General features: G+C 49.4%; 1 protein-coding gene across 4 annotated transcripts; it reads right to left on the reverse strand.

The window, feature by feature from the left end:
- Positions 1-3,687: 3,687 nt before the first annotated feature.
- On the reverse strand, positions 3,688-8,657 carry LOC125699795 (uncharacterized). 4 transcript variants are annotated; one of them, XM_048959712.1, is made up of 6 exons: positions 8,457-8,657; positions 7,866-8,273; positions 5,504-5,602; positions 4,816-4,853; positions 3,987-4,227; positions 3,688-3,867 (listed from the first exon to the last, which is right to left on the reverse strand). In XM_048959712.1, exons 1-5 carry the CDS (start codon positions 8,524-8,526, stop codon positions 4,024-4,026), a joined length of 819 nt encoding a protein of 272 aa, XP_048815669.1. In that variant the 5' UTR covers positions 8,527-8,657; the 3' UTR covers positions 3,688-3,867; positions 3,987-4,023. The 4 variants fall into 4 exon arrangements, with proteins under 4 accessions (XP_048815669.1, XP_048815668.1, XP_048815666.1 ...); XM_048959711.1 differs by lacking the exon at positions 7,866-8,273 and adding an exon at positions 6,132-6,539 and having other exon boundaries at positions 3,688-4,227; XM_048959709.1 differs by having other exon boundaries at positions 3,688-4,227.
- Between the last annotated feature and the right edge of the window lie 6,275 nt (positions 8,658-14,932).

Here is a 14,932-nt window from a genome sequence, read left to right on the forward strand (position 1 = left end):
TCCCCAACATCCATACCCACCTCTCCAAAGAGACGTACTTATCAATCAGGATACTCCACCACGTTATTCCTTCCACAAGTTGTTGGAAGGAAATTTTGAAGTCATATTCTACATTTAATCTTAAATGGATGACATGAAAAATTGGTTAAATCCTTTCATAATCATTTCCAAAGCTTTTCCGGCACTTGTGTTGCACCCTGCACCTTTTGAAGATCAAACAGCAAACACAGCAGCACGAACCTGTAAATATTGGCTGCAAGGAAGAGTTTGCACACATGCTGCTTTGGACCACAGCACCTTCTCGTGGTTACAGAGAGATAGGAGCAGCTGACTATCAGCACATATGTACCCAATGTCACAGCCCGTCCAAAGGCACAGCCTCAGGCCTCACTCTCCCAGCCCCATGTTGCTGTAACCCAGCTCATCATGAAGGGGCAATCACTGGTCTCTGCTAGAAGTCAGAAGTGTCAGGATAAAGACAAAGATTATGTTTGTTGGTCGATCTCAGCATTGCTCTCGCAGGCAGTTTGGAGCACCCTGGCCTTTGCCAGGAAGGTGCTTGGCTGAAGGGTTTACCAGAGCTTTTCTAAATTCTCCACATAGTTTTAAAAGAGAGGAAAAAATCAGTACTGCAACTTCTCCACCAGATCAGTTCTGGTGAAGTCCATGACACTTCTTTGCTCTAAGTAAATTGGATGTCCTGGAATGGCAGGGCAGTGGAGGCCTGCAGGCACTTTTTCCAATCCGATGCCTTGCTCACACCAGGTCTCTTAGAGATGGTCACCAGGGCCACGTTCTGTTTGGTTTTGAATGTCTTGGCCTGATTCTTCAGCCCCACCAACTTGATACATTCATTTATCCAACCCACGGTTCTCTATGAGGAAGTTTTGGGAGATGGAATGAAGAAACTCGCTAAGGCTGAGGAGAAGCATCATCCACTGCACTGCCCTCATCTGGCAACCAGCCATTTCAGTGCAGAGCCATGTCAGGTTGGTTCAGTGGGGTTTCTCATCCATAAATCCACTCTGACTCTTCCCAGTAGATTTCTTGCCTGTCATATGTTGGGAAGTGGTTTCCTTCACCTACTCAGGATTCAAGGGGAGGCTGACCGGGCTGGAGCTCCCCCTGGTCCTCCTTTCTGGATGCAGGAGTGATGTTTGCCCTCCACCAGCCTTCATGAACCTCTCCCAGTTGCCACAGCTACACAGAGATCATCTAGAGCAACCTTGCCATGCCATCAGCCTCTCCCTCAGAGCTTGTAGGTGGCATCCCATCAGGCTCCATGTGCCTACATGCATCCAGTTGGCTTGGGTGCTCTCTAACCTGCTCCTCTCCAACCAAGAGAGACTGGTCTTACTGGTGAAGACCAAGGTGAAGAAGGCATCAGGTATGTTGGCATTTTCCAAGCCCTTTGTCACCAGGTACCCTGCCCCAGTCAGAGCAGGTTGTGCTCAGCAGGAGTTGACCTTCAGCCACATGGGATGGGTCAAAACATGGAAGACATAGGACAAGCAGCAGGGCTGCTGAGAGGAACAGTGCACTATGTGAGTCTTTAAAATCAAAGGCTGCAAATATCCGGCAGAGGAAGCTACTCTGAGATGCAACCAGCAGTGTCTGAGGGGGGGCCTGTGAGCCCCAAGCCATTAGCAGCCACAAGAAAGCCACACTGACCTTTAAGAGCTACAAAGGGCAGGCAGAGAAGGGGCCAGAGACACAAAGCCCTGTGAAGAAGCTGCTCAGAAGAGGAAATGGAAAGGCAGAGGCAGCCGATGAGGATGCAGCACAAGTCAGAGGCCATGACATGGCGGAGGTGGGGACAAAATGTCACTGGTAGAACATGAAGCAAGAGGGGAGCAGAACGTCAGGGCAGGGGGAGGGAAGAAGGCAGGAACTGGGCAGCAGACAAACCTTATGGAGAAACTGTGGCCAACCATTCCTCCTTTCTCTTGTAGTTCGTGCTGTACTGCTTTCTGCAGTTTGCTCTGTGTTTTGCACATAGCGTGGGATGCAAGAGGAACCGTGGGTTGCTGCGGGGAATCCATGATGTGGCTGTGATAGGACTAAATAATCCTAGGGGTCTTTTCCAATCTGTATGATTCTATGATTCCATGACTCCCCACACCTCCCTGCTGAATGAAGACCTGCTTTCCTGTCCCCTGGGCCACTCTTGCAGTCTACCAAATAAGTGTAGTTTCAACCACACCGTGTTACAAGCACAGCTATCGCACTTGCGTATGACCCAGCATGGAGGGCAGGGCTTGGCAAGCCTCATTAGCACAAAACTGCAGAAAACTGGTCTCAATGTTGCACCTTGCCACTGACCAACAGACACCAGCCACTCTGCAGAAAGTCTTTCCACTGTTTGCTAATATATGTTCTCATGCCAAGAGAGAAGCTGCATTACCTTGCCCAAATCTCAGTGTCACATCTCAGCAGCCTGTAGCGTGTTCCTACAAAAAGCATTTGAGCTGAGATCAGCTCGTTATGTGTTGGGTGCCACAGTCAGGTCAATTCCTGGTCTTGAGAAATCCCATGGAAGGATGGGCATTTCTGCTCACTGTGCATCAGCTGAGCATGGACTTGGACCTCTTACAAACTCTCCCTGCTGCCACCCTACAAGATCCTAGTCCCACAGGGAGGATTTAATGCCTCCTGCCCTGCAGATCCTCTTTACAGATGACATTTCAGGAGCTGGGCTCTCCGAAGATGTCTTCTCCAAGAAGCTGCTCTGGGAGATGTATGGCTCACAGTGATGTGGCTGAGTTTTTTAGTGAATGCTAGTTGTCACAAATTTAGATCTATGGATTAATTTTGCTTTAGTGTTGAGTTTATTTTGTTGCTTAGTAGGCACCTGTGAGACTTTCCTCACAGGGCTGGCAGCTGCAGAAGAGCTGGTCTGTGCACTCAGCAGTCCTCCCTCGCCCTCCCCTGCTCTCCATGGATGGTGTTTCCAAACCTTTCAGAAGCTAGACAGGGACAACTGCAGCTGTGCTTAAGGACAAGCAGTAAGGCAGTGACCACAAGTGCCTCAAAACTGACACCCACAATTCCTGTGTGCTTATTTGCTGCTGCTTCACTTTTTTGGTTCTTTCTTCTTCCCTGATGCTTGAGGTCTTATGATAACCACTGCAAAGGCACTGTTCACCTAAGGCAGCTTTTCAGCATTTGTGGTTTTATCATCACAAAGCACTTCTGTTTTCAGAAGAAAAACTGCCGTAATGAACATCAGCAGGGTTTCACAAGGGTAGAACAGCCCTGTACTTCAGCTGGTGCCAGCAGAGGGGCTTTGACCACCACTACCATTGTCATCCCTCTTGAACATGATCCCAGACAACACAGGAGCACCCAAATGGGAGGGAGGCAGCAGTAGAGGCTTCTGTGCTGCCTCCAAGCCTGGTTGTGGTTGGGAGATGCCTAGCACTCTTACCCGGTCCTAATGTCCATTTATTACTGATGGGGCCCCAAGTTTCAGTATATTATCTAGTTTTTCATGAAACCCAGAGAGGAACAAAATTATCTATGCTCTCATTGCATTTTGCAGACACCCTAAAATGCAACTACTGTGGGACCCCAAGGTTGAGCAAAGTTTATTTCAGAAATGATCTGTTCAGGTATTACTTGGCATACTCATAAAAACAAGGACACCAGGTCCAAAGATTTTTGTACCTTCTTTTAATATGACAAGCAATTGGTAAGGGACCCTGGGATGCACGACTGAAACACATTCAATGTTCTCCATTACCCCTCAAATTAAGGCATGTATCTGGAAGCGAGCTTCTCATGGGTGAACTGTTGTTTTGCTTTTGCTTTAGGCATCTTTCTCTTGCGTTCAGAGTCTCTGTGATCTCCAGAAATCTCAAGATGAAACTAAAAGCAGATCATTCCTCAAATTCAAGAGAAACTGCAGTTTGAGGCAAACTAATGCATTTCCATAATCTGTTGCTCCAAGCACTTAAACAACACTCCATGGGCAGGAGGGGACTCACCAAAGGTCTGATCACAAGGGACGGAGTGGCAACAGCATCACCTTGGCTCTGCTGCACATCTATCTCCTGCAAAGTTCGGAGCTGAAGCAGAGGGCAGTTGAGGGAAGTTTATGGATGTGTAGAGAATCTCTGGTAATGCTCTTGGTCTTGTCTCTTCAAAGTTTTGTCCAACTGTGGCATAAATTGTTGCCATGTCCCTTACCACGGTGTTTTCCATGTGGATATCCTCTGTGTTTGAGGCCTGGAGAAGTACAGAGAAAACACCAAAGGTGCTGGAATTAGCAGGGATCCAGAGCTGCTGACCCCCATGCAGCAAGGATTATTTTACCCAAGGACCTTTCAGACAAAGCCAGTTCCTACATGGAACACGGCCTGCAGAGCAGCTGGGGCTGTCCTGCTCTCATGTTTCCTATTTGTTTCCTCTGATTCTTCCTCTAGGTTTTATTTTTCTCCCTGCATGAGATGAGTCCCTAGATGGCCCACATGGACCCCAAACACATTCTGAACATAAATTCACAGGGCTGGCTATCAGGGAAGAAATACTGTCTCCATATTTCTCTGCATGTAACCATCCTTCCTCGATGCTGCTGTTGGTCAAAGCTGTCCTCAAGCTTCTCAGGTCCCTAAAAACAGCTCCTCTGGGCTCTGGGAAGGGGGCAAAGGGGAACTGTGCAGCTGGGGGAAGGGCAGGCACTTCACAACTTACTGCTACAGCACTGCATTAACTTCCTAATTTTATATTCAGCAACCTATTCCTGCGGCTCAGTGCATCATACTGAAGCCAGCAGTTAGCATTTACCCAAGGAGCTTCCAGAAGATTTTCCTGTACCTGCTGCTGTGTAATGGTTCTCATCTTCCGCAATGCACCTGAGAAAAAGAGAGTTTTAGTACCTGACAGACACACAGATGTGTTGTGCCCTCCCTCTCCCCAACCCTGGGAACCCAGAGGTGCACTGTTGGCACTTTCACCAGGGGCTGACATGAATTTTGTCATCAAGATGGAGATTTCTGTGGCTATTTTACCCAAGTACAAGTGAAATCTCCCACTTGGAAAATAATGCATTTCCTTCCATCCGCAGGGGTGATGGTGTTGATGGAAGCTGCGGAGACCTGCATCTTGCAGGTTTATTTTCAAGTGGACACATCCCAGGATGTTCTCCCCAGCTGGAGTTTTAAGATGTCTACAACAAAATAATCACAGCCATGCTCAGAGGCTGCATTTCTGAGTCCATCAATTGTACCTCTTCTATGGATTAGATGTAATGCCGTATCTCAGTTCTGGTACCAGCACTAAAACATCCAAGTTCTGCAGAAAGCCACCCCAACTGCCCTGTGCTGTGCTTCTGCTTCGTTAAGCTGCATCACAAACTTGGAACCTTTTACGAATGGCAGGAGGGGCACATCTAAGGAGCTCTTAGGGAAGGAATACTTTGGTATCCTTCCACTGCCTTTATCCCCTAGGAACATCCCCAGAGGTGCAGCCTCAAAGGGAGAAATGCAGGAGCAGATCCACCTACCTCGCCGCCACATGAAGAGGAGCAGGAACAGCAGAAAGAGGCCGATAAGGGAGCAAACTCCAATTGTGTAGTAATGGGAGTAGTCTTGGGCCTTGGTGCCTGGTATTTGGAAGACAACAGCTGCTGTGAGTGCTTCCTAAAGGAATGCAGGGGTGGCAGATACCACAGCAGAGATTATTTCCCTTGCTTTGTAAATAGGGTGGCACCAAAGTGGAAGGAGAATATTTGGCATATGTTTCACAGCCTCTGTGGTGACTGATTAATCTGCAAGCATCCTCTTAAACCCAGCAAATAATGGATTTCCCCAGGCACAGGACTCAGACCCAGCGCTTCATTTTCTGAGCCCATCTCTCCCTTCTGCAGCCGTTCATTTCACACAAAGACAAGACAACCAGCTGCATGTACAAGAAGCTCTCATATTTCTAATTTAGCACGCAGAGCGGAACAGGGTGGGTTTCCTCCTACAAAAGAGCAGCACAACCAGCATCAGTTGTGATACCCCTGGAAATTCTCCCTTTGCTGCCGTAGTTCATCCCCATAGAAAGAGGGACCAAATTCCAGCCTGTGCCTGATGGTCCTGTGTCCAGGACACTGCTGGAGGAGTCTGTCCAGGCACATGGGCACTTACCTTTGTCAGGATGCTCGGTGGAAACATGCTGCTGGTGCACTGCCAGGGTGATCCGCCTGCTTTGATTTTGCTGTTGGAAGAAAACGCTGTAAACCCCGCTGTCACTGAGCTGCAGGTCCCGCAGCAGCAGGGATGCGTTCTCAGGGAAGACTTCAATGCGGTGCCGGTATGAGCGGTGAGGGAAACATAGTGCAGAGCATTCCTTAGGAGCTCCCCAAGCATCCAGGGAGCAGTTCTGCACCGTGCAGGTGATGATCGCTTGCGAGCTGTTCCCAAACTTCCATATAATTGACAGTGGGAAGCAAAAGGAGCTGTTGACTGTGTAGGAGACGGGCAGGAGCACGGAGTGCCCCACGGTGCCACTGACCGCATCCTGCAGGACCTCGATGAGAAGAGCCAGGTTTTGCCCTGCAGAGCAGGAGGAGGCAGCTCAGCAACCTTTCAGCCCCAATCTCAGCACCCGCTGCTCGCAGCGCCCCATCTCCCACCGCCCCTCGCCCAGCAGCCACGCGCCCGACCAGCCGCCGGCCCTCGGCTTCACGGCCAGCCCGGCAGCGGCTGCAGCCTCCAACGAACCCAGCCGCGACTCACCCAGCAGCAGCAGCAGCAGCAGCAGCAGCAGGAGGGAGCCGAGGCCCCAGCAGCGCCGCCCGCGGCACATCTCCTGCGGCTGCCGTGCTCTCCTGGCCCGGGAGGAAGTCAGCGGCTCTGGCTCAGCCCCTCTGCACAGTTTAGGTTCGCTGCGGGTGGGTGAGACCGGGCTCCTTCCTGTGCGTGTAAGAGCAGAGGGGAGGCCACGGGCACTGCGTGTTGTGTGGGGGGGATCCCAGGTGACAGGAGGACGCCGAGGCCGGGCAGATCCCAGTGGAAGAGAGCAGGAGCCCACGGGAACCTCTGGGCGTTCCTATGCTGGAGCTGGAGCAGGAGCCAAGGCTGCAGCTGGTGGCTGAGGCTGGAACTTGTCGGTGCTGCCCACGCTGACCCTCTGCCCTCCTTCAGCCTCAGAAGCCGCCCATCTTCTGCCCTGCAGCTCAGCCTCTGGGCCCTGAGCCTCAACCCAAGGTGCCACCACCACCCACGGCAGGCCAGAAGCTTTGGGAAACTGGCTCCCACCTCTAGCTCTGCTGCTGGGACTTTTTCAGATGATGCTGCAGCCTCACATCAGGCACCTGGGAGACAGATTTGGTGGAGGAAGGGACGTTTATTTGCCCACAGAAGGACTTAGTTAATGGTGGGGGAATGTGAGTAGGGAAGTGGTTGCGCACTGCAGGCAGGGACAGGTGCTTGTGGATGCCTGGGTTTCTCCAGCGCAGCGGTGTCAGGAAAAACAGCTTGAGGCACTGCAGAGCACACTCCTTGTGCCTGGCCACTGCTGTGTCCTGAGGTGCCAGCTCTGTCTGCTCCCACTCACCAGCTCTCTTCTCCCCAGCAGCAGCCTCATGTTTCTGCAGGTCGGCTCTGCTGCTGGCGGCCACCCCGCAGGCACAGCAGGTGGAAGAGCAGCTGCAGAAGCAGCAGGATGATGCAGTAGCAGGCACTGAGGATGTAGCAAGGGATGTGTGCAGCTGTACCTCCTGCTTCTCGCTCTGTGCTTGTGGAAGGAGAGAGGAGAAGTGGCTGCTGGAGACAGCCATCTCACCAAAGACCTTTCTGTTGTCCCCAGAATGTGCAAGGCAGGCAGGCATTCTGCAGGGGCACTGCTGGAGGAGTCTGTCCAGGCACATGGGCACTTACCTTTGTCAGGATGCTCGGTGGAAACATGCTGCTGGTGCACTGCCAGGGTGATCCGCCTGCTTTGATTTTGCTCTTGGAAGAAAATGCTGTACAGCCCGCTGTCACTGAGCTGCAGGTCCCGCAGCAGCAGGGATGCGTTCTCAGGGAAGAATTCAATGCGGTGCCGGTATGAGGGGTGAGGGAAACATAGTGCAGAGCATTCCTTAGGAGCTCCCCAAGCATCCAGGGAGCAGTTGTGCACCGTGCAGGTGATGATCACTTGCGAGCTGTTCCCAAACTTCCACTGAATTGACAGTGGGAAGCAAAAGGAGCTGTTGACTGTGTAGGAGACGGGCAGGAGCACGGAGTGCCCCACGGTGCCACTGACCGCATCCTGCAGGACCTCGATGAGAAGAGCCAGGCTTTGCCCTACAGAGCAGGAGGAGGCAGCTCAGCAGCCCTTCAGCCCCAATCTCAGCACCCGCTGCTCGCAGCGCCCCATCTCCCACCGCCCCTCGCCCAGCAGCCACGCGCCCGACCAGCCGCCGGCCCTCGGCTTCACGGCCAGCCCGGCAGCGGCTGCAGCCTCCAACGAACCCAGCCGCGACTCACCCAGCAGCAGCAGCAGCAGCAGCAGCAGCAGGAGGGAGCCGAGGCCCCAGCAGCGCCGCCCGCGGCACATCTCCTGCGGCTGCCGTGCTCTCCTGGCCCGGGAGGAAGTCAGCGGCTCTGGCTCAGCCCCTCTGCACCGTTTGGGTTCGCTGCGGGTGGGTGAGATCGGGCTCCTTCCTGTGCGTGTAAGAGCAGAGGGGAGGCCACGGGCACTGCGTTGGACTGAATCGTTGGACTGAGATGCAAGTCCAGAACCAGCAGCTCTGTTTCAAAGCCAGTGGTAGTAGGTGAAATAGAGAGGTTGGTTTGGAGTTGTGACCACATGGCTTCGATGATCAGGACCACAGCAGATGGCCTCCATCCTTCTCCATTTATTTCTCTGCATGGATTTCTTCCACAATTCAGCTTTCATGACAGGTGAGGAAGATGCATGGATATGGAAGGTGTGCCTGCCAAAGCAAGGGGGTTGGAAACACATGCTCTTTAAGGTCCCTTCCAACCAAAAATACTCCATGATTCTACTGTTCTATTATATCTCACCTGGTGGGATATTCATATTTTTCAATGAGACTGCCTTGGTTGCTGGTTCCCAGGTAGGAGAAATCAGAGCAGTCTCATCATCAGACCAGGGCTTGGTCTTCTCCGTGGAGATCCAGCATGGTGAGAAAGGCTTGGCCCAGGGAGGGATGCACATGGTCTCCACAAGGTTCAAGGGCACCTTCTAGTCCTGGCTGGAAGACCTGACCAGATCTCCATGGTGATCCTGCCCTCAGCATGCAGTACTCCGTTCACACCTCTTTTCATTCCATTCTCAATGTCTCTTGGGCAATGGAAGTGATTTGCTGTGTCCAAGAACAAATCATAGCCCATGCAGCACTGGGCTATGATTCTCACTTGGTTGGGTCACTCATCTGGGAAGGAAATGTGGGAAGTTGTGATGGGGGACTTCAAAGCCACAGCACTGGCAGCTCAAAGAACAACTCTTCAGTGACAATCAGAAAATTCACACCCCTTCACACCTTCATGGAGCCCAGCTCTTTGCTCACAGATTTTCAAGATTCATCACAGCTCGGGGTAACAGGTCCTGCCCCATCTTCACCATTGCACTGCTTGGGTTGGTACTTTTCAACCACAGCTTTCGCATAGCTAAAATCAAATTGCAGATGCAGACAGTAGCATGACCCTTGCTGTAAGACTTGTTATTTCATTTATGAGAAGCTCAGAAGGAGGAAAATGTGCTCTGCTTAATGCTGCTGGGCACAGCTAGCCAAGAAAGACTGAAGCTCAGTGCTGGGGGTGCAGTCAGACAAGGGGTGCTGGATGGGTAAGGATGAATCAGAGGTCTTCACTGGGGAGGATGGAGGGCTGGTGCCAAAGAAGTCAGGTGAAAATGATGGAGACAGCAACATTTGCAGCTTACATGTATGCTTGCAACTTTCAAAGCATTTAACAGTTGCAGATACATGTGCAATCAAAATTATGTGTTTTTGATTTTGATTCATGTGTATCAAAATTAAATCTGAAAAGTAAAATAGGAAAAACCCATGTGCATCCTCTGTCCAGCTGATCTGCTGCAGACTTGGTGATGCAAAGCCTTGCTTGGGCCTTCAGGCTGTTTTTGGGCAGCTCAGCCAGTGGTGCATGTGAGCTAAACTGGAAGACCTCGAGGTCTTGAGCACACACGATCTGTTAATTCAAGATACACTAATTTATTCCTTCCCTAAACCTCTGCAGGAAGATAACTTAGCCCGTTCTTGTACGTCTCTGAGAAAAAAGCATCAGTATTGGTTCAATGTGTACTTCATGTTAACGCAGATGAAATCATTTTTGCCAGCTTTCTGCAGGTATTTCAGAACATGACATAAAGAAAACAGTGTCGGGAAATGAATGAACAGATGGGCCAAATCCTGCTCCTGTTCACCGTGCTGCACCCAAGGGGTGTTTCTCACTTGGTGAATGAGGTGACACTGCAAGCTCTGGGAGCTCAGCTTAGCCAATTTTAGGATCAAGCAAAGCTCACGTTTCCCTCTTAATCAAATAATGTTTCATCTGTCCATGCAAAGGCTTCATCTGCCCCAACAGCTGGAGGGGAGCAGAAGACTCTGCCGATGTAGCAGCCCGTCTGCTCAAACACTTCACCATCACAGGCAGCAGCTACTTCCTGTGATGAGATGTGGTGGGATAAGATGCAAAGCCCTTTGTGAGCAGCGTCGCATCTTTCATCAGGGTGACGTTGACCACAGCCCTCTGAGAGCCCACGCTAACCACAGCACACTCCTGCTTCAGCTTCCTGCCTTGGGCTTGAAGTCAAGAATTGAAGGGCTGACTGCACACACCATGACACGTAAGCAGTGGGGACAGAGCAGAAAACCTGCTGTCTTCTGTCCCCATCTTCTGCATTTCTCTATCTCCTCAGTAAATCTACATACAAGCATTTGCTGCAAGCCATGAAATTCAGACCAAGCCCTGATCAATAGAGCCACCTCTCATAGGCTTTCAGGGTTCCCCAAGAGCTCAGGGAAGACCTTACCACTCTCTACAACTGCCTGAAAGGATGCTGCAGTGAGGTGGGGGTTGGCCTCTTCCCAGGTAACAGCGATAGGGTGAGACGTGATGGCCTCAAGTTGCACCATGGGAAGTTCAGGTTGGATATTTGGAAGAATTTCTTGTCAGACAGAGGAGCAAGGCACTGGAACAGACTGCCAAAGGAGGTCACAGAGTCACTGTCCTTGGAGGTGCTTAAGAAACATGGAGATGTGGCACTGAGTGCCATAGGTTAGTGAACATGGTGGGGATGGAGTGAGAGTTGGACTTGGTGAGCTTAGAGGTCTTTTCCAACCCTAATGATTCTATGACTTTGTTCTTCTCACCTGTTTCTTCACATGTTGCAACCTGTACTACTGATCAATACGTATTTTTAATTATATATTAAGAAGTGGGGGAAAAGAAAGAAAGGAAATTCCCACTGGAGATGTGTGGAAGGAGAACATCTGCTTCTTTAGAGGTGTGTGGACAAGGACCCTTTTCAATGCCACGTGGGATAATGAGAACAGAAGGAACCCATGAAGGACATACACTGGGGAGGCAGAGCAGTGTACAAAAGGGGCAGGTCAGTCCTACTACCTGAGTTATGTCTGGGACTTTAGATGTCACTTAGAATTTATCACTGTATTTAGAAGCTGAAGGGAAAAACAATTTTGACTGAGGAATAGGTACAACTGTCTTGTGCAGCTGAAGTTTGGGGATAGGCTGGTATCACTCTTCATGCAGAATTATCCCTTCCTTCCCAAATCATTCCTCTGAGCTTTTCTATTGTAAGCAATTACACTACACCACGCCACACAATTAACTAAATTGCTAAAGGAGGGCTGCCATGCTCTTTAGGTCCAAATGAATTTGTTTTGCTTAACATTAGATCCATGCTTTCAGTAGTGAACTGGAAATGGATGCTTCCCATTAGCAGTGCATCCATAAATTAAAAGTAATTTCTCTGTCTAATGAGGTCTTCAAAGCTCTAAGAGAAAAGGCTGAAAAGAGACATGCAGCAAAATTAACAGGTACAAAGGGCCCACTGAAGAGAGACTACTCACGTGCTGCTGCTCTGAGTTACTAAATCAGAGACATCCACGTTGCTACGGATTACCTAAAAGCCTACAGAACAGAGGTACAGCAGGAGGTGAGGGAAACATCTCAAGGATAGTTGGTTGTTGTAATGCTTACTGTGCAGTCTGCACATTATTTCTACATGCTACAAACAGCAGCCCACCCTTCCTGCATGTCTCAGAGGTCAATGACAAAGAATTTCCCCTCTGCCATTTGTCAAAATTATGGTATCTGATGAATATTAATTAGCTCCCACTTTTTTTTTCCCTGTGACTTCACATTTTCCCACTTCCACAGAAAATCTATTCCTGTCTGCACGATCCTGATAGTTCTGGTTTGAACTAGTGTTGAATTAAGGTAATTTCTAACTGAAATTATCTTTTTCAGATTACTTAGCTGAAGGAGTCTACTAAAATAGCTTGTGTTTCATATACCCAAAAAGGAAAGAAATGAGCAGATAACAACATAAACATTTTTCAGCCCAGCTGAGAATTTGAGCATGGCAAGTGCAGAAACAAAAGGGATTTTCCAGGAGCAGACCTTGGTTTCACTGAAGGACTGAAGTCTCTTCAGACCTGAATGATTCCAAGGGGACAAGACTCCAAAAGAAGACACAGGGGAGCACTGCAGGGCAAAAGGAAGCATTAGAAGGGACCAGAGGGCAAGCAGAGAGAAATGAAGGTGCGTGTGCAATGTGGGAATCTTCAGGTACACAAGGTTAGGGAGAGCTGGGCCCTGGGAAACCAAACTGTGAATCTTGGGACACACATGGGAGGGAACTGAGGGCCTCAGGATAGATGTTGCCTTCCAACAGCCACCTGATGAGCTCTATTTCCCCCTAGCCTATGCTTAGATCAGATTCCTTCCTCCACCCCACACCTTCAAAACCAACCCATTTTTCCCCACGCTCCCTCCAATCCCCTCTGCGTGCCCTCACAACATCTCTGCTCCCTTCACCATCACCTTTAGTACAATGTACATCATGTCCTGCTGCTCTTTAAAAATATCCACTGTCTTGCAGATGTTTGACCAGCAGTCCCTGAGCTTTTCAAGAGAAATGGGTGTAGCACAGCAGGAGAGACACAATCAGCACCAGCCCTACAGCCACGGGTGGATACTTGGACTTGATACTGAGTTTTTAACACTGACTTTTCATGCTGTTCCATGCATCTTCTGCCACCGTGTGGCCAGTGCAAAGGATGAATGACAAAAAGCCAAAGGCAATGCGTTGATTTACCCTTCTCAGATTTATTCCAACTTTGATGGGTAATGCACTTATCCAGTTCATGATTGCTAGGCACAGACGTGTTGTAACCTGACCACTTTATAATTCATTTAGTATGTCATCACTTCATTTCTTACTTTTGGGAAATGTTTCAAAAACACATACAGTGGAGCCCTTGTGTGGTGGGAGGGAGAAAGAAGCAGTTCATTTATTGCCTGAAAGAACTGGTAAAGCTTAATTACAAAAATTGATCTGATACCATTAGAGCAAACCACCTGTTCCATAACACGACGCAACAGATGTCCATATCAGACAGACCACAGTTGCCATGAAGCCCTGTTTCTACAAATAAAGCCTTGATGATCACAAGATGCTTAGGAGTAACAGTCCACTTGGGAAGCAAGGAAGAGGTGGAGCACAAGATTAAACGAAGCTCCCTCCCCATTTTCTTATGAAATGACTAAACTGAATTGAACAACACCAATGAAGAAATGTGTTTCTGCTACATTCATGGCAAAAAATCTCCCCCCAAAACACAGTACATGATCACCTCAAGGAGTGTGCTGGCTTGGAGATGGCTCAAAGAGGAGGCTGGTGGCTGAAGACCACAGCTCTTGGCAGCTCCACACTGCTCAGTGGGAGACAGAGCTACGATCACCACATTCTTCATCAGAAAGGCACCTGTATCACTACAGTTGTCAATATATTTTGAGTCAGTTCTCCCTTGTGCTAGCCATAGACCTGCACTCTCCAGCTCAGAGTACTGGCAGATTTTTGGCTTGCAGCTGATAAAACTGGGAAGTAAAGCTCATTTCATCAACTAAGCGATGAGTCCCACATTAACCCAAGTGCTTTTACTCTGATCCTGGGAGCACAAGGAGACAAGAGGAGCTCAGAAATCTCTAACATGTCCTGAAACACTGATCAGGTTCCTCTGTCCCCCTCCCTGGGTCAATTAACACAGAGATGATTTTGTCATGACCTCTCCCCAACATGTTCCAGGTCGTAGCTTCACCCAGAAGTACAAAGTGGAGCAACCCTGGAGCACGTGAGATGGGTTGTGTGAGAAGCAGGTGTAACCACAGGGGCTTGCTACTTCCGTGTGGTTAATGAAGATCTGCAAAGCTTCACACTTAGTTATGCTGGAAAACCTTTAACCCAAATATTTGGAAAAGAAATAACAGAAGCAATGCATGATGCAGGCTGCTTGAGGAACCCACTGGCTTAGCCTATAGGAAACCTCAAGTGCCTGCCCATGTCTGAGGCTGTTCACAAGCCTTGGAAGACACACTTGACAGAAGTCAGCTCACCTTCAAGCCTGCTGCCATTGCTCATGTTTCACTTCTTTACTTCACTCTGAAACCCTTTCAACTGCTGATGGAGTAGTGTCTCACTGCAAATGACAGCATAAGTTAGCTCAGTCCACAGGAACAGGAGCTTTTAAGAGTGCTTCCCAATACCAAGATGTATACATTCAATATTTAGATTAAACAAAGGCAGCAGGTTTGGCATCTGCACCCCATTTATACCTTGGGCATAACAGCATCTTCCTCATACATGAAAGCCAGAAGTGAATAGGACCATGTTTTAGGGTCCAGTCAGACCAGAGCAAATACCTCCCCCAAACATACAGAAGAATTAAAAATAT

This window comes from Lagopus muta, chromosome 13, assembly GCF_023343835.1.
Source record: "Lagopus muta isolate bLagMut1 chromosome 13, bLagMut1 primary, whole genome shotgun sequence".
Taxonomy (NCBI): Eukaryota; Metazoa; Chordata; class Aves; order Galliformes; family Phasianidae; genus Lagopus; species Lagopus muta.

What these genes read in the sequence shown, in the direction of transcription:
- LOC125699795 (XM_048959711.1), bottom strand. Translation starts at nt 8,526, where the DNA reads ATGTGCCGCGGGCGGCGCTGCTGGGGCCTCGGCTCCCTCCTGCTGCTG. An exon ending in GCTGCTGCTGCTGCTGCTGG is followed by an intron (nt 6,540 to 8,456) that starts GTGAGTCGCGGC and finishes CCTGCTCTGCAG; the next exon opens with GGCAAAACCTGGCTCTTCTC. An exon ending in CCTCTTCATGTGGCGGCGAG is followed by an intron (nt 4,854 to 5,503) that starts GTAGGTGGATCT and finishes TCTTTTTCTCAG; the next exon opens with GTGCATTGCGGAAGATGAGA.